General features: G+C 39.8%; 1 protein-coding gene across 1 annotated transcript in view; it reads right to left on the reverse strand.

Moving 5' to 3' along the window:
- RREB1 (ras responsive element binding protein 1) overlaps window positions 1–22,727 on the reverse strand; it is a gene marked incomplete in the record, with an annotated part of 464,399 nt that overhangs the window by 82,446 nt on the left and 359,226 nt on the right. The window contains 1 exon segment of the mRNA XM_044064859.1: window positions 10,548–11,306. Coding sequence (XP_043920794.1) covers window positions 10,548–11,306 — 759 coding nt within the window.

A 22,727-nucleotide genomic window follows, 5' to 3' on the forward strand; every position in this document is an offset into this window, starting at 1 on the left:
GGAGGTGTAACAGGGAAGAAAGAGGTACCTTGCAAATTCCCTACAGAGTACTCTGTCAACAATACTGGGCAAGCAAATGAGTAAAATAAATGAAATGATTTTTTTTTGAGCTGGGACACAGGATCTGAATTACCTAGAGGCCAAGTTCAATTCCAGTGGCTGCCAAAAATCCAAATATTAGAAAATGGAAATCAAAATCTAAACTAACTTATACTTGAAGTAGTGAATACTGTAACGGATAAAAGTAAAGGAAGTGAAATCTTTAGAAAAGGGTAGGACTAAATTACACAGAGAGAAATTGAAATTGTTGGAACAATGCATGCACGAAAATGTTTTGGAGGAGAAATGAGGTTTATGTAATGTTGGCTGAACTATGACAATATATGTGATGTACAACACTTATAAATGTGAACTTAATATGGTTTGATTAATTTTATACAAATGCAAGTCTGCTTAAGTCACAAGTAATAATTCAGTAAAGGTGTTTAAAAAAATTCTGTGCAAGACAGACTACTACACTACACTTTAAGCTTTACTGACTTCTAGTTTGAGACTCCTGGGCTAGCCCCTTCTCAAAGAACATATCAAACACAGAAAGACTTACAGGAACTGTTGGCCCTGTGTCACATTCCCAGCACCAGTCTGATAATCATTTCATTTTTCTAAGTAGTCTCCTGCAGAATAATGGGGAACCTGCTCTAAGGTAGGTTCAATCTACTGTCCTCCAAGCTGCCAGTCTAAGGCACTTGTGATCTGAGTGAACCTGTGTTTCCACTGACAGAGTGAGTAATGCGCTGGAAACTGCACGGTTCTTTCCTACTTGTATGTACTTGGGAGGCAAACAGGATTAGACCAAAATGAGGCTATCAGGGGACTTCCAAGATGGCTGCACAATGACTAACAGCTTAATTTCAGTTCTTGCAGTGTGAAATCAGAAAATTTTAGAAAAGAGCCAATCAACTTGTCTTTTTGGGTATATTTCAGTAACTGCCTAGTAAGTGCACTACCAGGATGCCAGCAAAAAGGACATTTAGAGAACTGGAAAGAAAATCAACCACAAAAGGTGAGGAGAAACTGACTGGGAAGAATTCTGCAGCTGTTCAGCAAAAAGCAGTGCAATCTCCAGCTTTGGTGCAAAGCATGACTTCCAGTAATTTAGAGGGAAAAATAAGTCAAATGTACTCTGATTAAAATAAATGAAACACTGAAGGAGTATATCAACTGAAATAATAAAAAGGCTGAAAAAATGGAATAAGCTTTAAACAGATATGCAGAAAAGGTGATAAAAATGCAAAAATCAGAGGTCAAAATGAAGAAAAGGCTGACTGAATATGTGACTCCTCAAAAAGGGATACTTAAAAAAAAAAAATAACAGAATTACAGGACAGAGCACATAGGGAAAAGAGATTTTCTGCTGTACCAGAGAAGATGGAAGGAACAGACTGTATTAATTTTATGAAAGCACAAATAAGCAACTGGACTGGTATTCCACAATAGTTGTTGTTAACTGAAAGGGCACATCATGTGTATGCTCTAAACTTGGCTAAGAGAAAGCACCAGATATCTTTAATAGTAAAGATACAATCCTACCAGCAGAGAGTTGACTGACAAATCTGTGGTAGAAGGACAAAGTACTAGAGTGTTTGTGTAAAATGGTTACTTACTGGGAGTCTTTGGAAATGCAGCAGAGACTGGAATTGGGAGACAAAGATCAACAGGAAGAAAACTCGCAACTCAGAAATTGACAAATAAATGTAGGATTACAAATAATTAATTATATTTGTGAAACATGACAGAACAGGAAAACCTGGAAATATATATTGGACTTTGACTGTTAAACTTGTAGGGGCCTCCAAGGCACATGCCTACTTCATGTCATTAATGTTTCAAGGAACATTTAGGAGAGAGGAAGAGGAAGGAAAGCGTTACCTGTAAGTAAAACAAAATGTTGTTCTAAACAGTAATACTTTTATAATGCATGACAATCTGCATGCTATAAAGTAAAGCCTTCTTAGTTATTTTCAATTGTAACAGTACCATAAACAGGTGCACCTTTTTTTTCTTTCTTATTTCTTAAAATTGAGCAAGGAGAAAGAAAGAAAGTGGGCACTACATTGTAAAAAGAAGAAAAGTCTGGTCAAAAGAGCATGGATACAAGAAAAACTGATATACTTTTTCTACTGACTGGATTAAGACCCTTTGGCTTGATCTAGTAAGTTTTAAGGGAAAGCAAATTAAATAAATAAAAAATAACAATGCATATAGTAAAAGTTTTTTCTTCTAGCAAATAAATGAGTACTTGTAGAGGTAACTGTGCATCTGGTTCTCAAGTCTCCAAGGAGACACTTTGATAAGAGGCAATAAAAACAGAACACTTCTTTATTTCAATGGCTAGGAGATAGTGTTTTCTGAAAGCATTCAAGTGTTTTTTCCAATCTGGGAGAAAAACAAAGCTAAGGCATTCAGTAGAAGTACAGGCTGTACCATATGTCTTAGCATAGATAATCTTCTTTATAGTTTAAATCAAGTCTGTAAGTGTGGCTGTCAGTCTGGAACAATTGCTCCTATTAGGAAGGTTAAAATTCAATATTTAAAGATGTACATAGTTTTTTTGTTTTAGTATTAAGTTAACAAGTTTTAGCGGTGTGTTTTTTGAGGGTTTTCACTAAAACAAAAATTTTGTAAGAAGAGACAGGTTCAAATGGATATGACAAGACACCACTGTATAAAAGAACAACCTGCCAATCATTAGTGTATGTATGTAACACAAAAGCTGGAACTAGACATTGAAAGGTCCATAGGTGTGTACTAGGCCAGTGGCCCTGGAGCCTTTACAAGCCTAGCCCATAGAAGTGCCCTGGCATTATGCCACTGTTAGTTCACGGTGCCTCTATCAAGCAGAGCCACTGGAGTGATCCCAGAGGTGAGCTTTCTATTTCCCATCCACTCATCAAGATTTCCCTTGAAAAGGGCCAGTGAGGTGCTCTGCTTGACATGTATGAGAAGTCTATTCCAGAGCATGGGCAGTCTCTGGGTTATGAACCTGTCCCTCCAGAATGTTCTGTTGATTGTGATAATGAGGTTGAAGTCCCTGGAGTGTGTGGGGTGGAGGGATTGGGATTTCTTTCAGTGTAACATTTCTAACAGGGTTGGGTCAGACATGGCTTTGCAAGTCAAGCAGAGATCGCTTATTAATAGACTATATGAGACAGAGAAAAGCTGGAGTTTTTTGAGTCTGTAAATTTAAGGCATGTGTTTAAGGCCTAGGATCCTCTTCATGAGGTACATTTGAGGCCCTTCCAGCTGTTGCAGGTGTTTAGTGAGGTACATGCCAAATGGGGCATTATACTCGATGATCAGTCTAATGAGGAAAGAGTAGAGATAGAGATGATGACCTCTTTCTTCCTGGATGCAAAACCCTTGGTAATGAAATGTGCCACATAGAAGGACTTTCTGATCACAGTGGCAATATGGTGATTGAAAGAAAGGCTGCTGTCAACCTGTGTCCCCAGATCTCTTATAACGGCTTCAGTGCTCAATGGGCTACCATCGATGTGGTAATTAGTGGGAACTGAATTTTTCCCAAAGGGAATGACCATGCATTTTTTGGCATTAAGCCTCAGACCATGGTTTCGACACCAGTCACTGGTCTCAGTGAGGCCTTTCTGCAGGATGTCTACATCACTTGGGAAGTTAATGGCTCCCAGCTTGCAATAGTTGGTGAACATGGTCAGCCAGAGACCCTCCGTGTTGGCCTGGATGTCTGAGAAGTAGACGCCAAACAGGAGAGGACCCAGAACCGATCCCTGTGGGACTCCACTCGTGACTGGTCAGCAGTCTGACTTGGAGTCTGCTACTTTCACACTCTGGGTTCTATTGGTGAGCAAATTTGCAACCCACCTAGTGATATAGGGGTTGATGCCTAGTTTGGTGAGTCTATCAATAATTCCTGAATGGGGAATGGTATCAAAGGCCTTGGCCAGATTGAAGTAGGCTGTATGAACCACCTTGCTCTCATCCACAGCTCTTGTGACTGACTCGAAGTCAACCAGGTTAAGCAGGCATGATCTACCCTTCACAAAACCAAATTCTGTGGGATCCAGAGTTTGGAGATTCCCTATATCCTTGTTAATTAGGTCCATGATGATGTGCTCCTTAGCCTTGCATATCGGACTCATCAGGCTAATGGGGCGAAAATTTCCAGGGTCTGTAGTCACTCCCCCTTTATGGAGAGGGATGACTGTAGCAGTGCGCCATTCTGTAGGGACAAAGCCTAAGGTGAGGCTGTGATTGAACAGGCACACAGGTGTGGTTGCCAGTTCACTTTGTAGTTCATGTAGAACACATCCAGGGATATTGTTGGGTCCCATGAAAGTTGTATTCTTGGCCATGGACAATGCAGCCTTAACCTGTGGTGCAGTAATGCTGGGTACCTGGCATTCTTTCGGTATTGTGATTGGTCCTTTGGGGGGGTGTAAAGTTGGCACTGAATCTGTTGGCCAGTATGTTGGCAATATCTGTTGGCTCAGTATAGGTGGTACCATTGTGCAGTAACTCAGAGCAAACCTGGGTATTGCTGTGGATATTCTTGATATAACTATAGAAGGCTTTGTGGTTGTTTTTAGTGTCTGCTGCAATTCTGCCTTCATAGCTAGCTTTAGAGTTTTTGATGAGGGGTCTCAACTTTTTGTTGAGGCTAACAAGGGAGTTTTTCCAGTCTTGGGACTTCACCTTTTTCTGCAACAGTTTTTTCATTCTTCCTTTTTTTGAAGAACAGCATCTTGGTTCTGTTGGATATGGCTAGTTCCATGCATTTATGTACGTGTTTATACAGTGCATTAGTGTATGATTCAGCAGTCATGCACCTATTTTCCATTTGCATGGGTGCCGTGAAGTTAGCCACCTCTGTTTTTAGGAGCCCAAAGTCAGCTTTGGAGAAGTTTTTCATGGTGGTTACCTTTGCTGGTGGTGGGTGAGATGTGGATTTCCATGGTAATTAGTCTGTGGTCAGATCTAACCAGGGTGGAATTGACTATTGGTGTTGAGCAATGGTTGCCCATGTTAGTAATAACCTAGCCAAGGATGCTGCTTCCTCTAGTGGGGGTAAGAATGAGCTGGTCCAGCGCATTGGAATTAATGAATTCCAGGAAGCGTTGGGCAAGTATATTGGTGCATAAGTAGTTTTCCCAGTTGATGGAGGGGTAGTTGAAGTCACCCAGTATGAAAGTGTTGGGTTGGACCCTAATAGTTTCCAGGGTGCTTAGGGATGTGGAGTGAGAGTCTTGGGACATGGTTGTGGACCTATAGCAGGCTATGGCCTGAATCGCCATCTTACCCACTGTTAGTTGTACTTGAAGTATCGCCAATGCATGATGCTGGGCTACTAGACTGGAAGTGTGCATATCCTTTATGAATATGGAGACGCCACCTCCTTTGGCGCTTCGGTCCATGTTCTGGGGCCGAAAGGTGTTGAATGAGTTATAGCCTGGTAGCACAGGGGTGCTTTCTGCTGCTTTAAACCAGTTCTCCGTTACAGCACAAATGTCAATGTTCTCCATTTTGAGGAGTTTTCGAGCAAGTGCATCTTGAGATTTAGACTTCTAGCATTGAACAGCATGACCCTCAGACTGCATTTATTTATAGCTGCTCCGGTGGTAATTTGGTCTTTGCAACACCACCTAAAAAGACACTCTAGGGGTGGCAAGAGCCTTAGCCAGTATCCAGAAACCTAGAGGCGACAGATGCAGGCCATCTCTGGCAAAGCATCAAGGTCTGTCAATCAAGTCAACCCAAGCAGACAGATACTGGATTCCCCTTAGAATGACACCAGAAACTTAACCAATTGTTGAAGTCATTTTCTGTTTGTACAGCGGTATAATTCTGGGCGATGGTAGGATGCTGCTCAGGGCTAGGGTTATACCTGCCTGGGCCACATAATCCAAGAACTCCTCCATGTCTCTTTTCATATAGTTCAGGGAGGTGAGTCTCAGGTCATTCACACCCACATGGACAATGACAGTCATACTTGTACTTGTTGTGGAGTGACCTGAGTGCATGTGTTACATATCAGATCCTGGCACCTGACATACAGCTGACAGTTACCTTCTCCTTATTCAACCTAGTGAGTGGGACATCAGTGTGCCTCACTATTGAGTCACCTATGATTAGTGCATTGGGCAAGCTTTTCTGCCTTTGTCACATAGCAGATGGGAATAACATAACACTTTCTATATTATCTTTAAATGTAAATGGTCTCACAAATACATATACAAAAAAGAAAGTAGTGAACTATATTAAAAAATGTAGAGTACAAACAGCTATGCTACAGGAGACGCATTTGAAAAGAAATGAGCATGTGAATTTGATAAAGAAAAGTTTTCAGGATAGTTACTCAGCGAAATATCTGGGACTAAGCAAAAAGGAAGTACTCAGACTAATTGCAAGAGGAACTCCAATAGAGAGAAGAGAATAACAAGGATAATAATGGTAGATTTGTAGTAATAAAAAGGGCTAATGGCAAGGGTGGAGGATTACACTGGCATGTATTTATATTCCACCTAAAACTGCTATAATGGAGCTTAAGAGAATTCTGGGAGAAATAATCAGCTTTCACCAGGAAATATAACTTACAGGTGGGGACAGTAATTTGATTTACAGCAGTGAGGACGTATCTTTGCAGCGTAGAAGCGGAAAATATAACAAAAGAGGGTAGGTTTTCGAAGAAACTTCTGAAAATATTTGGCATGGAAGATGTGAATTTAGCAGGAGCAGTTCTGAGTGAATTTTATTATTCCCCAAATACAAAAATTAGGCTAGGCTAGAGAGAACTTATATTTCACAGGAACATGTGCATTTAAAGTGCATCTAATAACTATTGCAGATCACGTGCCAATAACAACTTAAATAAAAATGCTGAGTAATGAAATAAAAATGAGAGACTGGTGCTTTCCCACCTATCTGTTGAAAATACAGGAATTTAAAGAATTGGTAATGGAAATTATTTGAGAGTTATCACAGAAGATAGAACATTCTTATGAAAATACAGCTTGGGAGAAGGATAAAATTAAAGTGGAGTTTAAAAGTAGGGTGGAAATAAAAGGGAAAGAGAGATGGTTAAGAAGTAACAAGAATTAATTAAAGGGACTGATAAAAGTGAAAGTATTGCAGGATGAAGAAATCTCACATAAGAGGAGGAGCAACTGCAGAATGCTAAACAGAAAATAAGGGATTACCTTGATAATATGCATGAGTTTAGAAAGACGGATATTAAGCAACTGTTTTTTATAACTCCAGAGCACCGTAACTTTTAGCTCAATGTTTCAGGCAACAGAAAGTAGAAAGTGTTGTCACCAAGCTTAGGAAGCCTATAACAAGGAAGACAAGAAATCCTTAGAGGTACTAGAAATATTTCAGAAATTTTATGAAAATCTGTATAAAGGAGAGACATATGAAGTAAGAAAGGTACAAATTGAAATATTTATGGAAGAATTAAACATGCCAAGGTTAGGGGTAGATGAGGTTCAATTAGTAACAGGCTAAGAGGAGAGGAGATAAAAATGGAGACATACAACCAATCTACTGGAAAGTCCCCAGGAATAGATGGTATTTCTGCGAAAGTCTGGAAGCTAGGAGGAAAAACTGATAAAGACGTGGAATGTTTTATTTAAGAGCATTTTACGAGGAGGAGAAACACCAACACCCTGGAAGAAAGTGGTGGTGATTGCAACACCTAGAGATGGTAAACACTCATCATATCCAGCTTCATATATGCTCATTTCAATTCTAAACCATGATTATAATGTATTTGTGTCTAGAATGGCTAAAAGAATGGCAAAGGCGATGCCAAAATTGATAAATATGAAACAGTGTGGTTTTGCGGAGGGGAGGCAAAGATCTGACAGTATTAACAAAATAATAATGATCCAGAGGGAAGCAGAATGTAAGAATATACCACGGTTGATGGTGGAAGAATCAGAATTGCCTAGACATAGTAAGGCTTTGTTAAGTCTAATTAGGGTGGCTGCCAAAGAAGAAATTACTAGAAAATGGAAATCAAAGTCTAAACCAACTGCACTAGTAGTAGCGAATATAGTAACAGAGATAAAACAAGTGGATATAGGATCTTTGGAAAAGGGTAGGAGCAAATTACATAGAAAAAAGTGGGAACTGTGGGAACAATACACGCAGAATAACATTTTAGAGGAAGAATGAGGTTTAAAAGAAAGCAGGATTTTAATGAGCTATGTAATATTTGACAGATATTGACTGATTATGATGTACAATGTTTGCAACTAAAAATATTCCAATATGGTTTGTTTTTATTTATATAAATGAATGACTGCCTATATCATAAGTTATAATTTAATAAAGATGTTTCTTGTTTAAAAAAAATATGTGAGCCCTTGTCTTTTTCATGCTTTACTTTTGATGCCAGCTTTGCCACCACAGTGGACGGAAAATACATTTACTTTCCATGCTTTCCAGAACTGGTACTGAAAGCAAAACTGTGACAGAAGGCAAGACGTCCCTTGTTCAAGACTCCTCATCTCTGCATTAGTTTCCACAGCATCTATGTGACCAGCTTCTATTAATCTGCTCAATTTTTCTACGAAACAATTCTGAACAGAAAAGTTAAAAACAGGCTGTAACTGGAAACTTTGCACTGAGGATACATTCAAAACTAGCAGAACTAGTCTGCACACCCTCGTTGTTTACAGTGGTTTTGTTTTAAAGACACTCTGGGGCTCTGATTTCTGGTCTCATATGAAAACCCGTATGACACTGACTATTCGTGGCATTTCTGAGATTTATGTGCTGAATCTTGTTCTGCTTTTCCATGTGACTCTGGGTTTCAGAGGCCCTGTACGAGCCTATGTCAGTCTGATTCCCAGTATCTAAATTCCTTAGAGATAATATACAAGTATAAATTTCTCCATACAGCAATGCTACTGCTCCAAAAGATTTCTTGGGTACTACTGAATCTTCCAAATGCATAGCCTTGCCAGGGGTACCCATAAGTATGGAAGCAGATGCATAACTCAATGTCTTCAGGGAGGATCTTGCTGTCATGAGTCTTCTGCACTATCTTGGTGAAAATGAGACAAAGGACTTGTATTTTCTCCTTTGAGATAAACACTCTGCCAGATATGAACATCTAGTACTGACCCCAAAAAGATGCTGAAAAGGGCAGGGGCCAAACTGGCTACCTTCTTACAACTTTAAGGAGCTCCACAAGCAATGACTTTAGTAAGAGATCTATGGACTCTGCCAGGAATTTACCCTGTAGCATGCATTAATCCACATTAAAAAATCTGGATTTCCCCTCATCCTGACAAAGGTAAGCACCTGGTAAACACTCAAGATGCTTTGGAAAGCTCAAATGGTAAAGGGATAAAATTAAACTTTTATGTCCCTTTTACAAATACAAGAAACCACCTGAACTCCTTATAAATACTGGATGTGATGGTAGGCATTCATCTGGTCCAGGGTAACTATGAAGGTATCCTGTAGGAGCAGCAAAAGGTTTGGCAATGTTAACATCTTGAATGTTTCTTACTCTCAATTTATTTGAGAGAGATTTAGAAGCATCTCCCAAGGAATGTCCCTTTGATTATTAGGAAACTGCTCAAATAAAATCCTAATTCTTGCTCTGCTAAAGGGACCCAGTATACGACTCTGCTCTCCATGAGATGATTCAAGGATAGGGCTAAGATACCCTGACTATGGGTAGTGGAAAACTTAGTAAAAGGGTCTCAATTCTGTCTTGGTAGCCAGATGAAATAACCTCTTACAATAACAGATGCGATCATGCTAACTTCTCTGAAGTGAGGCATCTCCCTTCAGGGAGGTGTAGTGGGGGAGGGGTTGGAATGATGGTACAGTCAGTACTGGAAGCAGACTTTTTGGATGGGTGGGTGGGTGGGGGTACTTCTTCCCTTGTGGCCTGTTCTCTCCTCAGTCTCCCTTGCATGTCCTCCTTTCAAAGATCCTCCTCTTTCAATTTTTTTTGCCCTTCATTTTCTGTAACAGGGTAACTGTTGCATGGGCATTTCTTACTGCAGTCCAGAAATGGGGATGAAATGACTGACTTTTCACATGGTCTTTCATACTCCTTCAGTATTTTAAACATCCATTGAAAGCTAGTACAAATGTCAGTTCATTGTCCACAGACTATCAATCATTCCTGGTGCAAAAAACAGAGGAAGAATGAGTAAGCTGGTCTCTCTTTTCTACCAAGCATACTGCTGGCATTCTTAGCATGTGGCCCCACTACATGACTAATGGCTTGACCTTGGCAGTCAAGTCAGATGGACAGACATTTGCCTGTAGTCAATCCTGAAGGATAATGAATGATACTGCAGCAGTGATCCATAAAAAATGTACATTTACAAACATAAGGTCTACATTTGGAATGTTAACTATCTCCCAAGATAATGAATCTAGAAATACAAGCAAACTTGCGTAACAATTGTACAGAATTTTAATTATGGTATAGACACTTGCCTTTGCTTATTACACCCATTTCACATCAGTTTAGACGTGCTCACCTGTGTGAGACCGCATGTGTCGAGTTAGATCCTGTAGTGACCAGAAGCGTTTATTGCACACCACACACAGTTTTTTTCTCTTGTCTGCCTTGCTAGTATTAGCAGACGGGTTTGTCTTTGGCTCTTTATCATCATCACTTCGTTCAGAATTAGCTCTGTCCAGTGTCTCACCTTCTGAATTGCTCTCGATTTGTTCATTTTCAAGCTTTTCTTCATGAGAATCTACAGAATTAGACCGAGGTATCTGTTCCTTCAGGCCTAAAGCTGCATCACTACCCACAGAGGAGACAGGCAAGTCTTGTAGCATGTCTGATGTCTCATGAACAAGCCCATTAACAGTTTTATTGCTTCTGTCCTCCTCATTTTCAGCAACATGAACTTTTTTATGACGGCTTAGAGTTGCAGCGAACTTGAAACATTTCCCGCAAACAGAGCAAGTGTTCTTTGTCTTCTTCTCTGGTGTTTCTCCTCTACCATGACTGCCCTCTGCTAATTTAAAATCCATTAATTTGCTTGCAAAGTTGAGGTCTAGGCTTTTGTTGCTTTCAGCATCTTCATCAAGTTCTCCCTCCTCGGACTCCGCAGACTTTTCCTCTATTCCTTCCACTTCTTCCTTGCTGGAGTAGTGTTTTTGCTCTTTAAACTGTTGCTGCTGATCAGACTGCTGAATCTCTTTAACTTTACTATTCTCTTGGAGGGTGAGATCCAGTACTGTAGTTGCTGAAGTTGGCGGCATAGCCTCTGGATCTGAATGGCTATCTATAAATTTAATGCATAAAAAAATGTTACAGAAATGAAAAGAAAATAGAACATTCATGAAATACGCAAATTTAGCTCACATTCATCTCAAGGTTATGAAGATAAAATGTTTACTAATGGCACACTAGCAACACTTTAGTCTACATGCAGTAACCTGCACTAGGGGTAATTTGATAAATAGCAGATCTAAAAGGGGTCATCCATGTAAGCAAGCCAATCAGAAGACTAAGACTACATTGAGAGTTATACTAAGTTCAACTAATGAATAGCTCACTGAGTGCAATTATGAACTTGGCACTGCATGAGAGGAAACATCCCCCCAGGCACAGCAATACAGGATTAAATTTGGCAAAGTTTGCTTCAAGAATATGTGTGTGTGTGTGTGTGTGTGGGGCATTAGCCCAAGAGAAAAACTACTGTATGGAAATGATGTACTCCTTCAGACTGCCTACATTCATCTGAAACAGCATGTGAAATTTTGCCCCTCACAAGGGCACTATAAAGTCCTCAAGAACACAGCTGATTTCTCTAACAACCTGCCTCCTTTTAACAACTATGGCCAGTGTGATTGTCCTTCACAAATAATGACATCACAAGCTGCTGTAATGCTTAAAAACTATGCAATGGTCTCCTGCAAGCATCAGCTTCCTAAAACGATATGAGATGACTAAAGAAAGTTACATAAGTACACGGAAGCCCCTTCGACCTATGTAGATGAGACCCGGTTCATTAGTGGAACTCTTCTGAGAATTTATCCCTTTTACTCAGAGGTAGTGAACCCTTGGAGGCCATTATGCCATTACAATTAGTAAAATATACACCTCAAAATGTGAGGGTTGGGCTCTGCACCACCTCACCCAGTGCAGTATTTCGACCGTTAATTTTTGGTACAGTAATTCAATTAGAGGTTTAAGATGTGATCTGAAACAAAAGAAACTTGCTTGCATCATTGCCCCCATCTGCATCTTACAGGCTGGCTAAGATGCAGAGTTGGCACCATGACTGGTTGCAAAGAAAAAAATCTTTATTAAGATGTACCTCTTGAATGACTTTGCAGGACAACCCTGATTTGTCTCATATTTCTCTCCTGTAATTATTTTTTTGATTTTCTGATACGTCACTGAGAAGTGCAGTCAGTACTTCCACTTGTTAAAATTTCTTACTTCTTATTCTTCAGTAATGGCATGCTAATGTCTGGTGCATAGCAGGCAAATCCTGACTGTGTGTGTGTGTGTGTGTGTATACAATTGAGTGAGAGTAAGCGTGTGTGTTTGTATCATCCTTCAGAATGTCCCTGACTTTTCCTCATTTCTCCCTCTTGCCTCTCATAACATTTTTGACTTTCCTGTAAATCATGGAGCATATTAGGCAATTCAGTGATGTCAGACATCACAGCTTCATTATTCCTTACTGTTCAGGAACTGCGTATTCATGCAAGGCCTGTTGTTCTACTAACTTTAAGTAAATTAGGATTAATATTTAAAATCTCTGATTTTGTCCTCTCATTGCTTTTTGCTATATCAACAGTTCTTGAGCAAAGAAGTTGAGAGATGTCAATGTAAGTGGACATCTGCAAGACAGATTCTGATTTTGCACGTCTCTTGATTTTTGCCTCACTTTTTTTTTTTGCCTAGTCCCTGATTTTCTGTTAAATCCCTGAGTATTACAGAAAAAGATACCTCTCAAGTGTAATGCATTATGAGGAATGTTCCTAATTTTGAGTTGCTCCTCGCAGGTCCTCATTGTAAGGCTCTACCACATATTCAGTGTTAAGACATGTTTAACAAATACCCATGTTAAATATCACTGAATCATATTAATGTTTTATAAGCATAAAATAACATATGTAACCCATCCTGTGAGCTTATTAGTTGACGCTAATAATGAGCTGTTAGTAAGTGCTCCACATTTTGCCTATTTGTTCCACATTATGAGACATGATGTTCCACATTTTGGAGATAAGACGGTTGAGAGCTATGCAGACGAATCAGTAATGCTAGACTTTATTTTCCACTTGTTTACTGGGTTAGTCCGACTGGACACGAGATGACCATTTTTAGCGGAGGCCCAGGAAGAAAAGCTCCAAATACATAGTAAAAAAATTATAAAAAATAATAAAATATTATATAAACATAGCTATTTTGTACAAAGAGCATAGAACATATAAAAGGAGTAAAAATCAGAATTAAACAAGATATTATACAGCAAATATAGAACTGCTTGAACATAAATTCAAAAAGAAGTTTCCATAGACAAACAGGGTCAAACTAGAAATCATAACTATAAAGGTGGTCTAAACAACTGGTTCACAGTACTATGCACTAAGTGAAACTACACAGTACATCTGTGATCTAGAGATGTTGAAAGTCAGGAACAAGTGAAATTGGTCTGGTTCTGTACATGAACATATCCAAGTTTTGAATAGGAGATCTTTTAGTAGGGATTTGAAAGTATGTTTACTATATAGACATCTAATGTCAGGGGGTAGAGAGTTCCAGGCCTTAGCAACTGCAAATGAATAAAGAGATTGGCCTGAGCTATGTAAGCAATTGGTAACAGTCAGTAGGGTGACACTGGAAGATCTTAGTTGACACGCAGTATTATGGAAGGTGAGCAGACCAGACAGGGGAGGTATTTTATTTGGTTGGTATAGCAATTGATGGGTCAGGAGAAGTTGATTGTATTTTAGTAGGTTAGGTTGTTCTAACCATCTTATTTGTCTTAGGGAGAGGGAGTGATGAGAACGAAACTTAGCATTATTTGCAAATTTTGAGATTTTATTGTAGCAGGTAGATAGTTTCAGAAGGTCAGATTTGTACAGGTTAGTTAGAACTGGGGAAGCGTATAGTAAGGTGGAGAGTACATGGGTATGAGAGATAGAGATTCAGAATTCCTGTGTGAGGAAGCTCTTGCAGCGGTAGAATTAACCTAGTTTTTTATGAACTTTGGCAATTGTTAGTGCTATAGGTTTGTCGAATTTTAGGTTTTGGTCAAGTTACACCTAGTAGCTTGGCTTGAGTTACTGGTGTGATAAGGGTATTGTTGGATGATGTTATTGAGAAAGGCGAGGTAGGGGTTAAAGTTTTGGACGGGTGGAAGATCATGAGTTGGGTCTTAGATGGGTTTATTATGAGTTGGGAGGAATTTATTCATTTTTCTATAGTACTGAAGCCTTCCTGGGTTCTATCTTAGAGTAATTGTAGAGAGGGGGCTGAGCAAATAAGGGTGGCGTCATCAGCCTACTGTACTATAATAGTTTGTTGGGTAGCCAAGGGGAGGTTATTGGTAAAGATGGAAAATAAGTAAGGGACCAAGAATGGATCTTTGCAGAACACCTTGTCCCACTGGGAGGAGAGGGGCGAGAGAGTTATGCCATTTAACAGCTTGTTGCCGAAGGGACAGATAATTTTTAAACCACAGTGGAGAGGAGTTATCCAGATTGAGCTCAGAGTCTATAGTAATTTGCAGTGGGACACCGTGTCAAATAGCTTTAACAGGTCTAGGAAGACAACAGATACTAAGTTACTGAGATTTCTTTGTTCGTTGACATGGTCAGTAAAAGATACAAGGGCAGAGGTGGTACTATGGTTTGGCCGAAATCAATGTTGGGAATTTGCTAGCAGGTTATATTTAAGATGACTCAGTAGTTGGGAGTGCACACATTTTTCTAGGATTTTTGATAGGGGAGATGGTAAGTTCTGTTGAGGATCCATCTTTGTGTTGGGGATGATGTAAGAAATTTTCCAGAGAGAGGGAACAGTGTATTCAGCTATGGTTCTATTGATGAGTATGGAAATAGGGTAGGCGATGGCAGAGGCAGCAATCCTGAGGTAATCAGTGGGGAGTTTATCAGCAGCGAGTGTGGTGGGTTTCAATTTGGCAAGGTGTTTACAAATTAGTTCAGTTGGATCTGGTTTGAGAGAGAATTGGGTGTTGGTCTTACGGTGACAGTTTTGTATTTTGGAGGTATTTGTAGTAGTAGTGGGTAAATTGTTGAATAACCATTGGATGGAGAAGGTGAAATGGTCATTAAACTGGGTGGCAATATCACTGTTATCACCCTCAATGTTAGGGTTCGGGGAGGTGATTTTGCCTGGTTGCAGAAAGTGGTTGATTGCAGACCAGAATTTTTGTGGATTGTTGTGAGTTTTTTGTAGCTGGATATAACAACTTTTTTGTCATTACATATTTGTTTTTTTGCTTCGTTTCTGAGCTCTAGGAAGTACTGTTGATTTGTACTTGTTTTGTTGGTACTCCATGTTGCCCAAGCTATGTCTTGTTTGAGTAGGAATCTCGTGTCCTTTGAGATCCAGGGGGCTGAGTTGGTTTTAGTAGGAATTATAGGTTGTGGTGCCATAAGATTAAGGATACCTAAAGAAGGTAGTATTGAAGTACTCCACAGCTTCCTCTAATGGTAGAGTTTTAAGAGGTGACCAATTTATTTTTTTAAGGTGTTGATGAATTGGTCTGGTGGAAATTTTTGGAACTACAGATAGAAAGTAGGATGGGGGGTTTTATGGGTTTTGTGTGCTGTCTTAGTACGAATGTGGGTAGGTGATCACTGAGGGAGTCAGGTAACATCCCAGATATAGTGGCAGATGAAGGCTTGTTGGTTAGGATCCAGTGTAATATGGACTCCTTTTTATTGGATTTGTCTATACAGGTGTGGGTTTGGATAAGCTGTGTGAAGTTAAATAGTTTTAAGTGGTACTTCAGAAGGATGTCGTGATAGAAGCCCAATCAATGTTGAAGTCCCCTAGGATAAGTGTCTCCTGAGGAAGGCCAGTGGAAGTCCAATGTAAAATGGACTCTAGAGTGGCAATATTGTCACCTGATGGTAAGTAGACACCTATAATGCTGAGTTGTTTCTGCTGGTTTAATTTTGTGTTTGCAAACAGAGTTTCTGCACAGCCGAAAGTGGGGATATCTTTACGTATTTGTTGGAGAGTAAGGTTGTGCCTGTAAAGTAGGGCAATGCCCCCGCCTCTTTTAGCTATTCGATCACATCTAAGGATGTTGTAGCCTGGAGGGGCTATGGTGGTATCTTTGATGTGAGGCTTCAGCTAGGTCTTGGTTAGGATCACAAAGTCAAGGTTATAGAAGGATATAGAGGCACGTGGCTCTTCAGTTTTATTCATGATGCTGCGGATGTTTATACTGATAAGAGGTCAGAGGGTTTTTGTTTGCAAGGGCTAATAGGTCCATGTAGGTTTGTAGCAGTAGGTATAGTAGTGGAGGGGCCTGGGTTAGGGTGGATGTAGCCACTGAGTGCAAGCTGGTTAGTAGCAGTGCTCAGTGCGTGTAGGTAATTGGTGATCATATGGTGTATGAGTAAACTGGGTAGTTCTTTACAATTAGTTTATTTGTAGGTGAGCTTGGTGTGGTTGAAAATGGTAGGTGAGATGTATATGCAATTATGGTGGTGAGTGTTTGAATAGGTTAGCGTGGGGGAGTTTAGGTGATTGTGGTTAGTGATAGTGGAGTGGTAGGAAGTTAGATGGTAGCCTAGGGAGAGGAGAACTGCTAAGAAAATAGAAGGTGCAAGCATGGTGAGAGTTGAAGGAGATGCTACAGCTTCATACTTTTTTATCTATCAGAAAATGCATAGTGCTGCAAAAACTGTTGTTCTATTAACTTTAAGTGAACTAGTGTAATGGTTATAAATTGTCCCGGATTTTTTCTCTTCATGTTTGGCTATGTCCAGAATTCTTCAGGAAACAAGTTGAGAGGTATACAGGACTCCCCCTCCCCCATGTCAATTGTGCTAAGAGAGAGAGAAAAAAAGGCATGTATAGTTTATTGTGGGCAGTGTTTACTGTTATCACTGCCCACTGTTTTATCTGGCTTCCTGCCAAAATTAAAAAAAAAAAATGCATTTGATAAAACTACTCTACAATTCCAATCACTCTCTAATCAAATGATTAGTCGATAAGATACTGCCGGGGAAGCAGTGTAATCGGTTAAGGGCAATAATTGTAGGTGCTTTGACTGCACAGTTCTAGGCCAGGATCCCTACTGAAATGTTGGCTCTTGTAACATCGAAAGCCAACACACTGAAAAAAAAGACTGAAAATGCAGAAGGATAAGAATGACTCTTAAACGTAACTCTTCTCCTTTAAACATATTTTTGGTAGTGTGCAAGTCCCCCTGTACCCCCCCACTCCCTAAACTAATGTATACCAACTCCAAGATCACCATACCGCAGAGAAAAAGGGAACATTCCAAAAAATGGCCATCTCATACCTGGTATGTGTAAGTCCGTTTTTTTCTGCCAATCAGATTCTATTTCAGGACTCGCTCATGCTGCAATCTCTACCATATTAATAGGTGATTATAGACTGCTAACTCAGCACTGCTATTGACTGCTAAAGGCAGCCAATTTTGTGCGCTTACACTGCACAGCAACTATGTTGACAAAAACAAAATAAAACTGCTGGTCACTGCACATATCTGTAGATTCATGGAGTCACAGAAGGCACAGATAGCCCTTGTCAACAGCCACTCTTATAGGGTACTTCCTGTCGCTGGGAGGGGTAAACAAATCAGGGTGCAGAAGAATTTAAGGGTGTCCATCTAATCTTCACGGTTAGCCTTAAAAAAAAAAGCAATGGCATCACTCTGAGATGGGGAAGTGCTGAGTAATAAATGTGTTCCTCCTGCAGGTCTTACTTGTTTGTTGATGGAAATTCAAGTCTTTAGTTTGAGTGTTCGTGGAAACATTTGTGCTCTGGAGGTACAGGAGATCATGGGGGTTCAGCTATCAATAACACAGAATGAAGGACTTAAATCACAGCACTGCAGTATACACTAGACTGAATATGGCTTCAATATGTTCAATTTGAAAATTTCTGGCTACTCCTCTGGTTGATGTCTCAATTTTTTGCCTAGTCCCTCGACAAATTAAATTTTCTGGTAAATCATTGAGGATTACAGTCAGACTATCATACTTTTTATTGTTCAAAAATGCATGCTGGCATCAGCATGCGCTATCAACTTATTAAGCAAATTAGAATACTATTTAAAAATTGTCCCTGATTGTGGGCCTTTGCTTACCATAATTTTTGGCTTTGCCCAGACTTTTTGAACAAAGTTAAGAGGTATGGAGGAAGAAGATTTTGCTCACAAATTTTATTCAATCTTAGTTTTGTAAAAACAATTAACTTGCAGCTTGTCTTATTATTGTTGTCACATAACAGGTTAGAAAATAAACCTCTATTTTTATCTATTTCAGTTTGTCATATTGCTGTCTCATAGGAAATGCTCCATATGTGGGGCATAGGTTGAGGCAGGTTTCATAACTGGGTACCTTGAGGCTGAAGCCGACTTGTCAGAAATTATGGGCCTTCACCCCCCCTCAGAATCTTTTGGCTTTGTTCTTGGTAGCTATGCTAAGAGGTTGAGACCTATGACTAAGGTTCATTTTTTTTTGTGTGTGTATGAGCTGTGTGTTAAGGGCAAAGGAAAGTGATTAATGCTGCAACAACAATTTGATATACATTGCTGTGGCTATTTTATCACTTTTGGTGATTAAAGATGATCACTAGAAGTGGTTACCTATGGGGTTCAGTCGCAACATGAAAACAAAGAGCAGTTATGATGAGCAGAATGATCATTGCTGTATCTTGTTTTGGCGTTATAGAAAACATAAGCACAGTGCCACAAAGCTCTAATGTGACATACTTTTGTGGCAATTCTTTTTTTTACGTTTTTCTGTAAGAATCCAAATAGATATGGGAGCTATGGCAAAAATATACACTCTCCACAGCATCACGCACTTATATAATTTATTTGAAAGGAAACGGCAATTTCATGAGTTATGCTAAACAGTTCTTGACATGGCTAATTTTGGGGAGAGTGTGTGTGGGCCATAGTTACTTGTAGTGCAGGTATACTATCTGTGGACTAGCCTAACTTGACTCCCCTTCCCCTCAAATGGTGTCATCAGAAAGAATAGTTAGAGGGGTGTGTAGGGCATATAACCCCTCACAATGTTCAGAACAGGCTTTTGACAGAATCTTATAAGAGATAGGGGGAGCAAGTTAAAAAGACAAAGTACATAAAGAACTTAAGCCAAATCCCTACAAGTAACTATCAAAAGGAGCATGTATACACCTTCCAGAGTGAGGTATTGAAAAAGTATTATTCTTTTTCCACACAATCAGATGCCAGAGGAGTACACAGAAGATGGATGCCTAGGCAGTCATTGCATAATCAAAAATATAGCTAGTCATGGACTGTGTGTGTGTGTGTGTGTGTGTGTGTGTGTGTAATAAAACCAGCAAGTTGAAATATCGTACAGTAGCTGTTATGTTACTTTCTTCCCAGAGAGATTAGAAATATACAGAATGAGGGCATCATTTTTGTGGGACGTAACGTATGAAAGCAACAAGATGACTTCTAACTGACTATTAATATTTTTTTGAGGGGGTTAGTATCTATCAAAGAGCAATATGACCACTACATTTTTGCATTTCCTTCAAAGTCAAAGGTAATTCAACCTCTCTGAAGGTGCAAAATCCTCTGGGGCAGTATGTTTGTGTTTATGCCAGAACACCTTACCACGAGTCACTGAATTTTTTTAATGTAAACAGTCTTTAGAGATCTGACATTTGACCTTTTATTTACAGCTAACAAAGTCAGGATTTCAGGGGCTTTCGTACCCACAGTCTAGCACTGTGCTTGGTGTGTACCTGGACAGCATCTGATCTCTGCACAAAAGGTTCAGGGGAGATGGTATTTGAAAGCAACCAGCAGTTTCAGGATCTGTTCTGAATGATTACTGACATGGCTTTTTGGGAGGATACAGAGCTGTCAAAGAGGTATGTGAATATTACATGTATGTGATTTCTTCACAGTCACAGATAGTGCACCCTCTCAAATGTGGCACAGTCCACTATGACTGCATGTGCATGTTTTTTACCGAAGTACCTTTTTACATGCCCTAGCATTTATTACTGTGAATTGTTTTCATGGATCTGACTTACAGCTTCTTACATAAAGCCAATGTTTCACAGGGATTTTGTTGTCACAGTCTGGTACTATGTTTTACTTCTACCTGAGGACTAACTGAGCTCTGTAGAAAAGGCTGAGTAAAACTAATGCCAGAATATATGTGTACTAAGTTTTGCAGTATATCAGAAATGAAATCATCATACATTTTCCAGAAAAAAATGAATGGTTTAGTTATAACATGCTGTGGCTACAATGCCATTCTCTTCTTCTTTTGGCTGCTCCCGTTAGGGGTCGCAACAGCAGATCAACCGTTTCCATTTCTTCCTGTCCTCTGCATCTTGCTCTGTCACACCAGCCACCTGCATGTCCTCTCTCACCACATCCAAAAACCTTATCTTAGGACTTCCTCTTTTCCTGTTACCTGGCAGCTTCATCCTTAGCATCTTTTTCCCAATATACTCTGCATCCCTCCTCAGCACATGTCCAAACCAACATAATCTTGACTCTCTGGCTTTGTCTCCAAACCTTCCAACCTGGGCTGACCCGCTAATATACTTATTCCTAATCCTGTCCATCCTTGTCACACCCAGTGCAAATCTTAACATCTTCAACTCTGCCACGTCAAGCTCTGACTCCTGTCTTTTTGTCAATGCCACTGTCACCAACCTGTATAACATAGCTGGTCTCACTACCCTCTTTGTACACTTACCCTTTCACTCTTACTTGTACAAGTCTGTCACAAATCACTCCAGACACTCTTCTCCACCCACTCCATCCTGCCTGTACTCTTTTCTTCTCCTCCTCTCTTTCACACTCACCATTACTCTGAACTGTTGATCCCAAGTACTTAAACTCATTCACCTTCGCCACCTCTACTCCCTGCATCCTCACCATTCCTCTATCCTCCCTCTCATTCACACACATATATTCTGTCTTCGTCCTGCTGACCTTCATTCCTCTTCTCTCTAGAGCACATCTCCACCTCTCCAGGGTCGTCTCCACCTGTTCCCTACTCTCACTACATATCACAATGTCATCTGCAAACATCATAGTCCATGGGGCCTCCTGTCTGATCTCGTCTGTCAACCTGTCCATCACCATTATAAATAAGAAAGGGCTCAGAGCTGATCCTTGATGTAATCCCACCTCCACCTTAAACGCACCCGTCACTCCCACCGCAGACCTCACAGCTGTCACACTACCCTCGTACATATCCTGTACCACTCTTTCATACTTCTCTGACACTCCCGACTTCCTCATACAATACCACAACTCCTCTCTAGGCACCCTGTCATATGCTTTCTCTAAATCCAGAAAGACACAATGCAACTCCTTCTGACCTTCTCTGTACTTCTCCATCAACACTCTCAGAGCAAACATCGCATCGCATTCTCTATAGAAGGTAAATATATGAAGTCAAATTCATAGGCATGCTGCACTGGAAGCTCTGTGGTTAAGAGCTGCAGTCTTAAGTGTGTTTTGTAGCCAAATATCATGTTGTTACCTGGACATTTTCTAATAACTTCAAAGGCAGACAGGGATAAAGCATTTGGCTTGAGCTCATGTACTTTTACTGCCAGTCTGACATTTTGCATTGTACTCATTTTTCATTATGAAATCATTATGGGGAACGTCTGCTAGTGCAGTAGGTAAAATAATGGCCTAATATATTTCTTGAGTGAGTTCTGAATACATATGAAGTAGACCAACTCTATTTCATCAGGAAAATATTTTTTGTTGCAGCACACTACAATGCCATGTTTTCAAGGGGCTAAAGCAATAGTGTGAAACATAGCAGTGTGCTGCACCAAGACATTCTAAGATTACAACTGCAGTTTAAGTGCATTTCACAACTGAACACAATGTCAGTGTTACCTTAACTTTCCATAATGAAATCTCACACTAAGATAGAATATAACTTTTCAAAGACAGGTCCCAGAGGCTATAGTTCTTGAGCCTCAAGTGCACAGTTTAACATTACATATTGTTTTCACTTTAAGCATTACAGTGAACTTATCAGTACTTTACATGGAATAATGACAAAATGCTTCTTTACTGAGGAACCAGTACACTGCTTTTTATTATTGGATTTGTAACACCCCCCCTTCCCCCAAATTTACTCTCACTTGCAGCAAACTATATATACAATGCTGTCTTCTTATAATGAGTCATTACAGCATGTGCAAGGACATTTTATAAGCAAAGGTCATGATATAGTAATATTCTGAAGAAAATGTTGTAATGTTCAGTCTGATTACACAGAAATAGTCTTTTATTGCTCAGTACCACCAGCAAACTTTTGCAGTCATCTGAATGCACTGGTTTTGATACTTGTTTCCCAGAAATATACTTTTTCCACGACAAACAGTATACATCTCAGTCATATCAGTGGTGTGTTCTTGTGTATAACATCCCCGATACCCCATCTAGAACAACCTACACACAAACTTTAGCTACCTCCTTACTAAT

The sequence above is a fragment of the Protopterus annectens genome, chromosome 3.part0, assembly GCF_019279795.1.
Source record: "Protopterus annectens isolate FY-2018-M chromosome 3.part0, PAN1.0, whole genome shotgun sequence".
Classification (NCBI taxonomy): Eukaryota; Metazoa; Chordata; order Ceratodontiformes; family Protopteridae; genus Protopterus; species Protopterus annectens.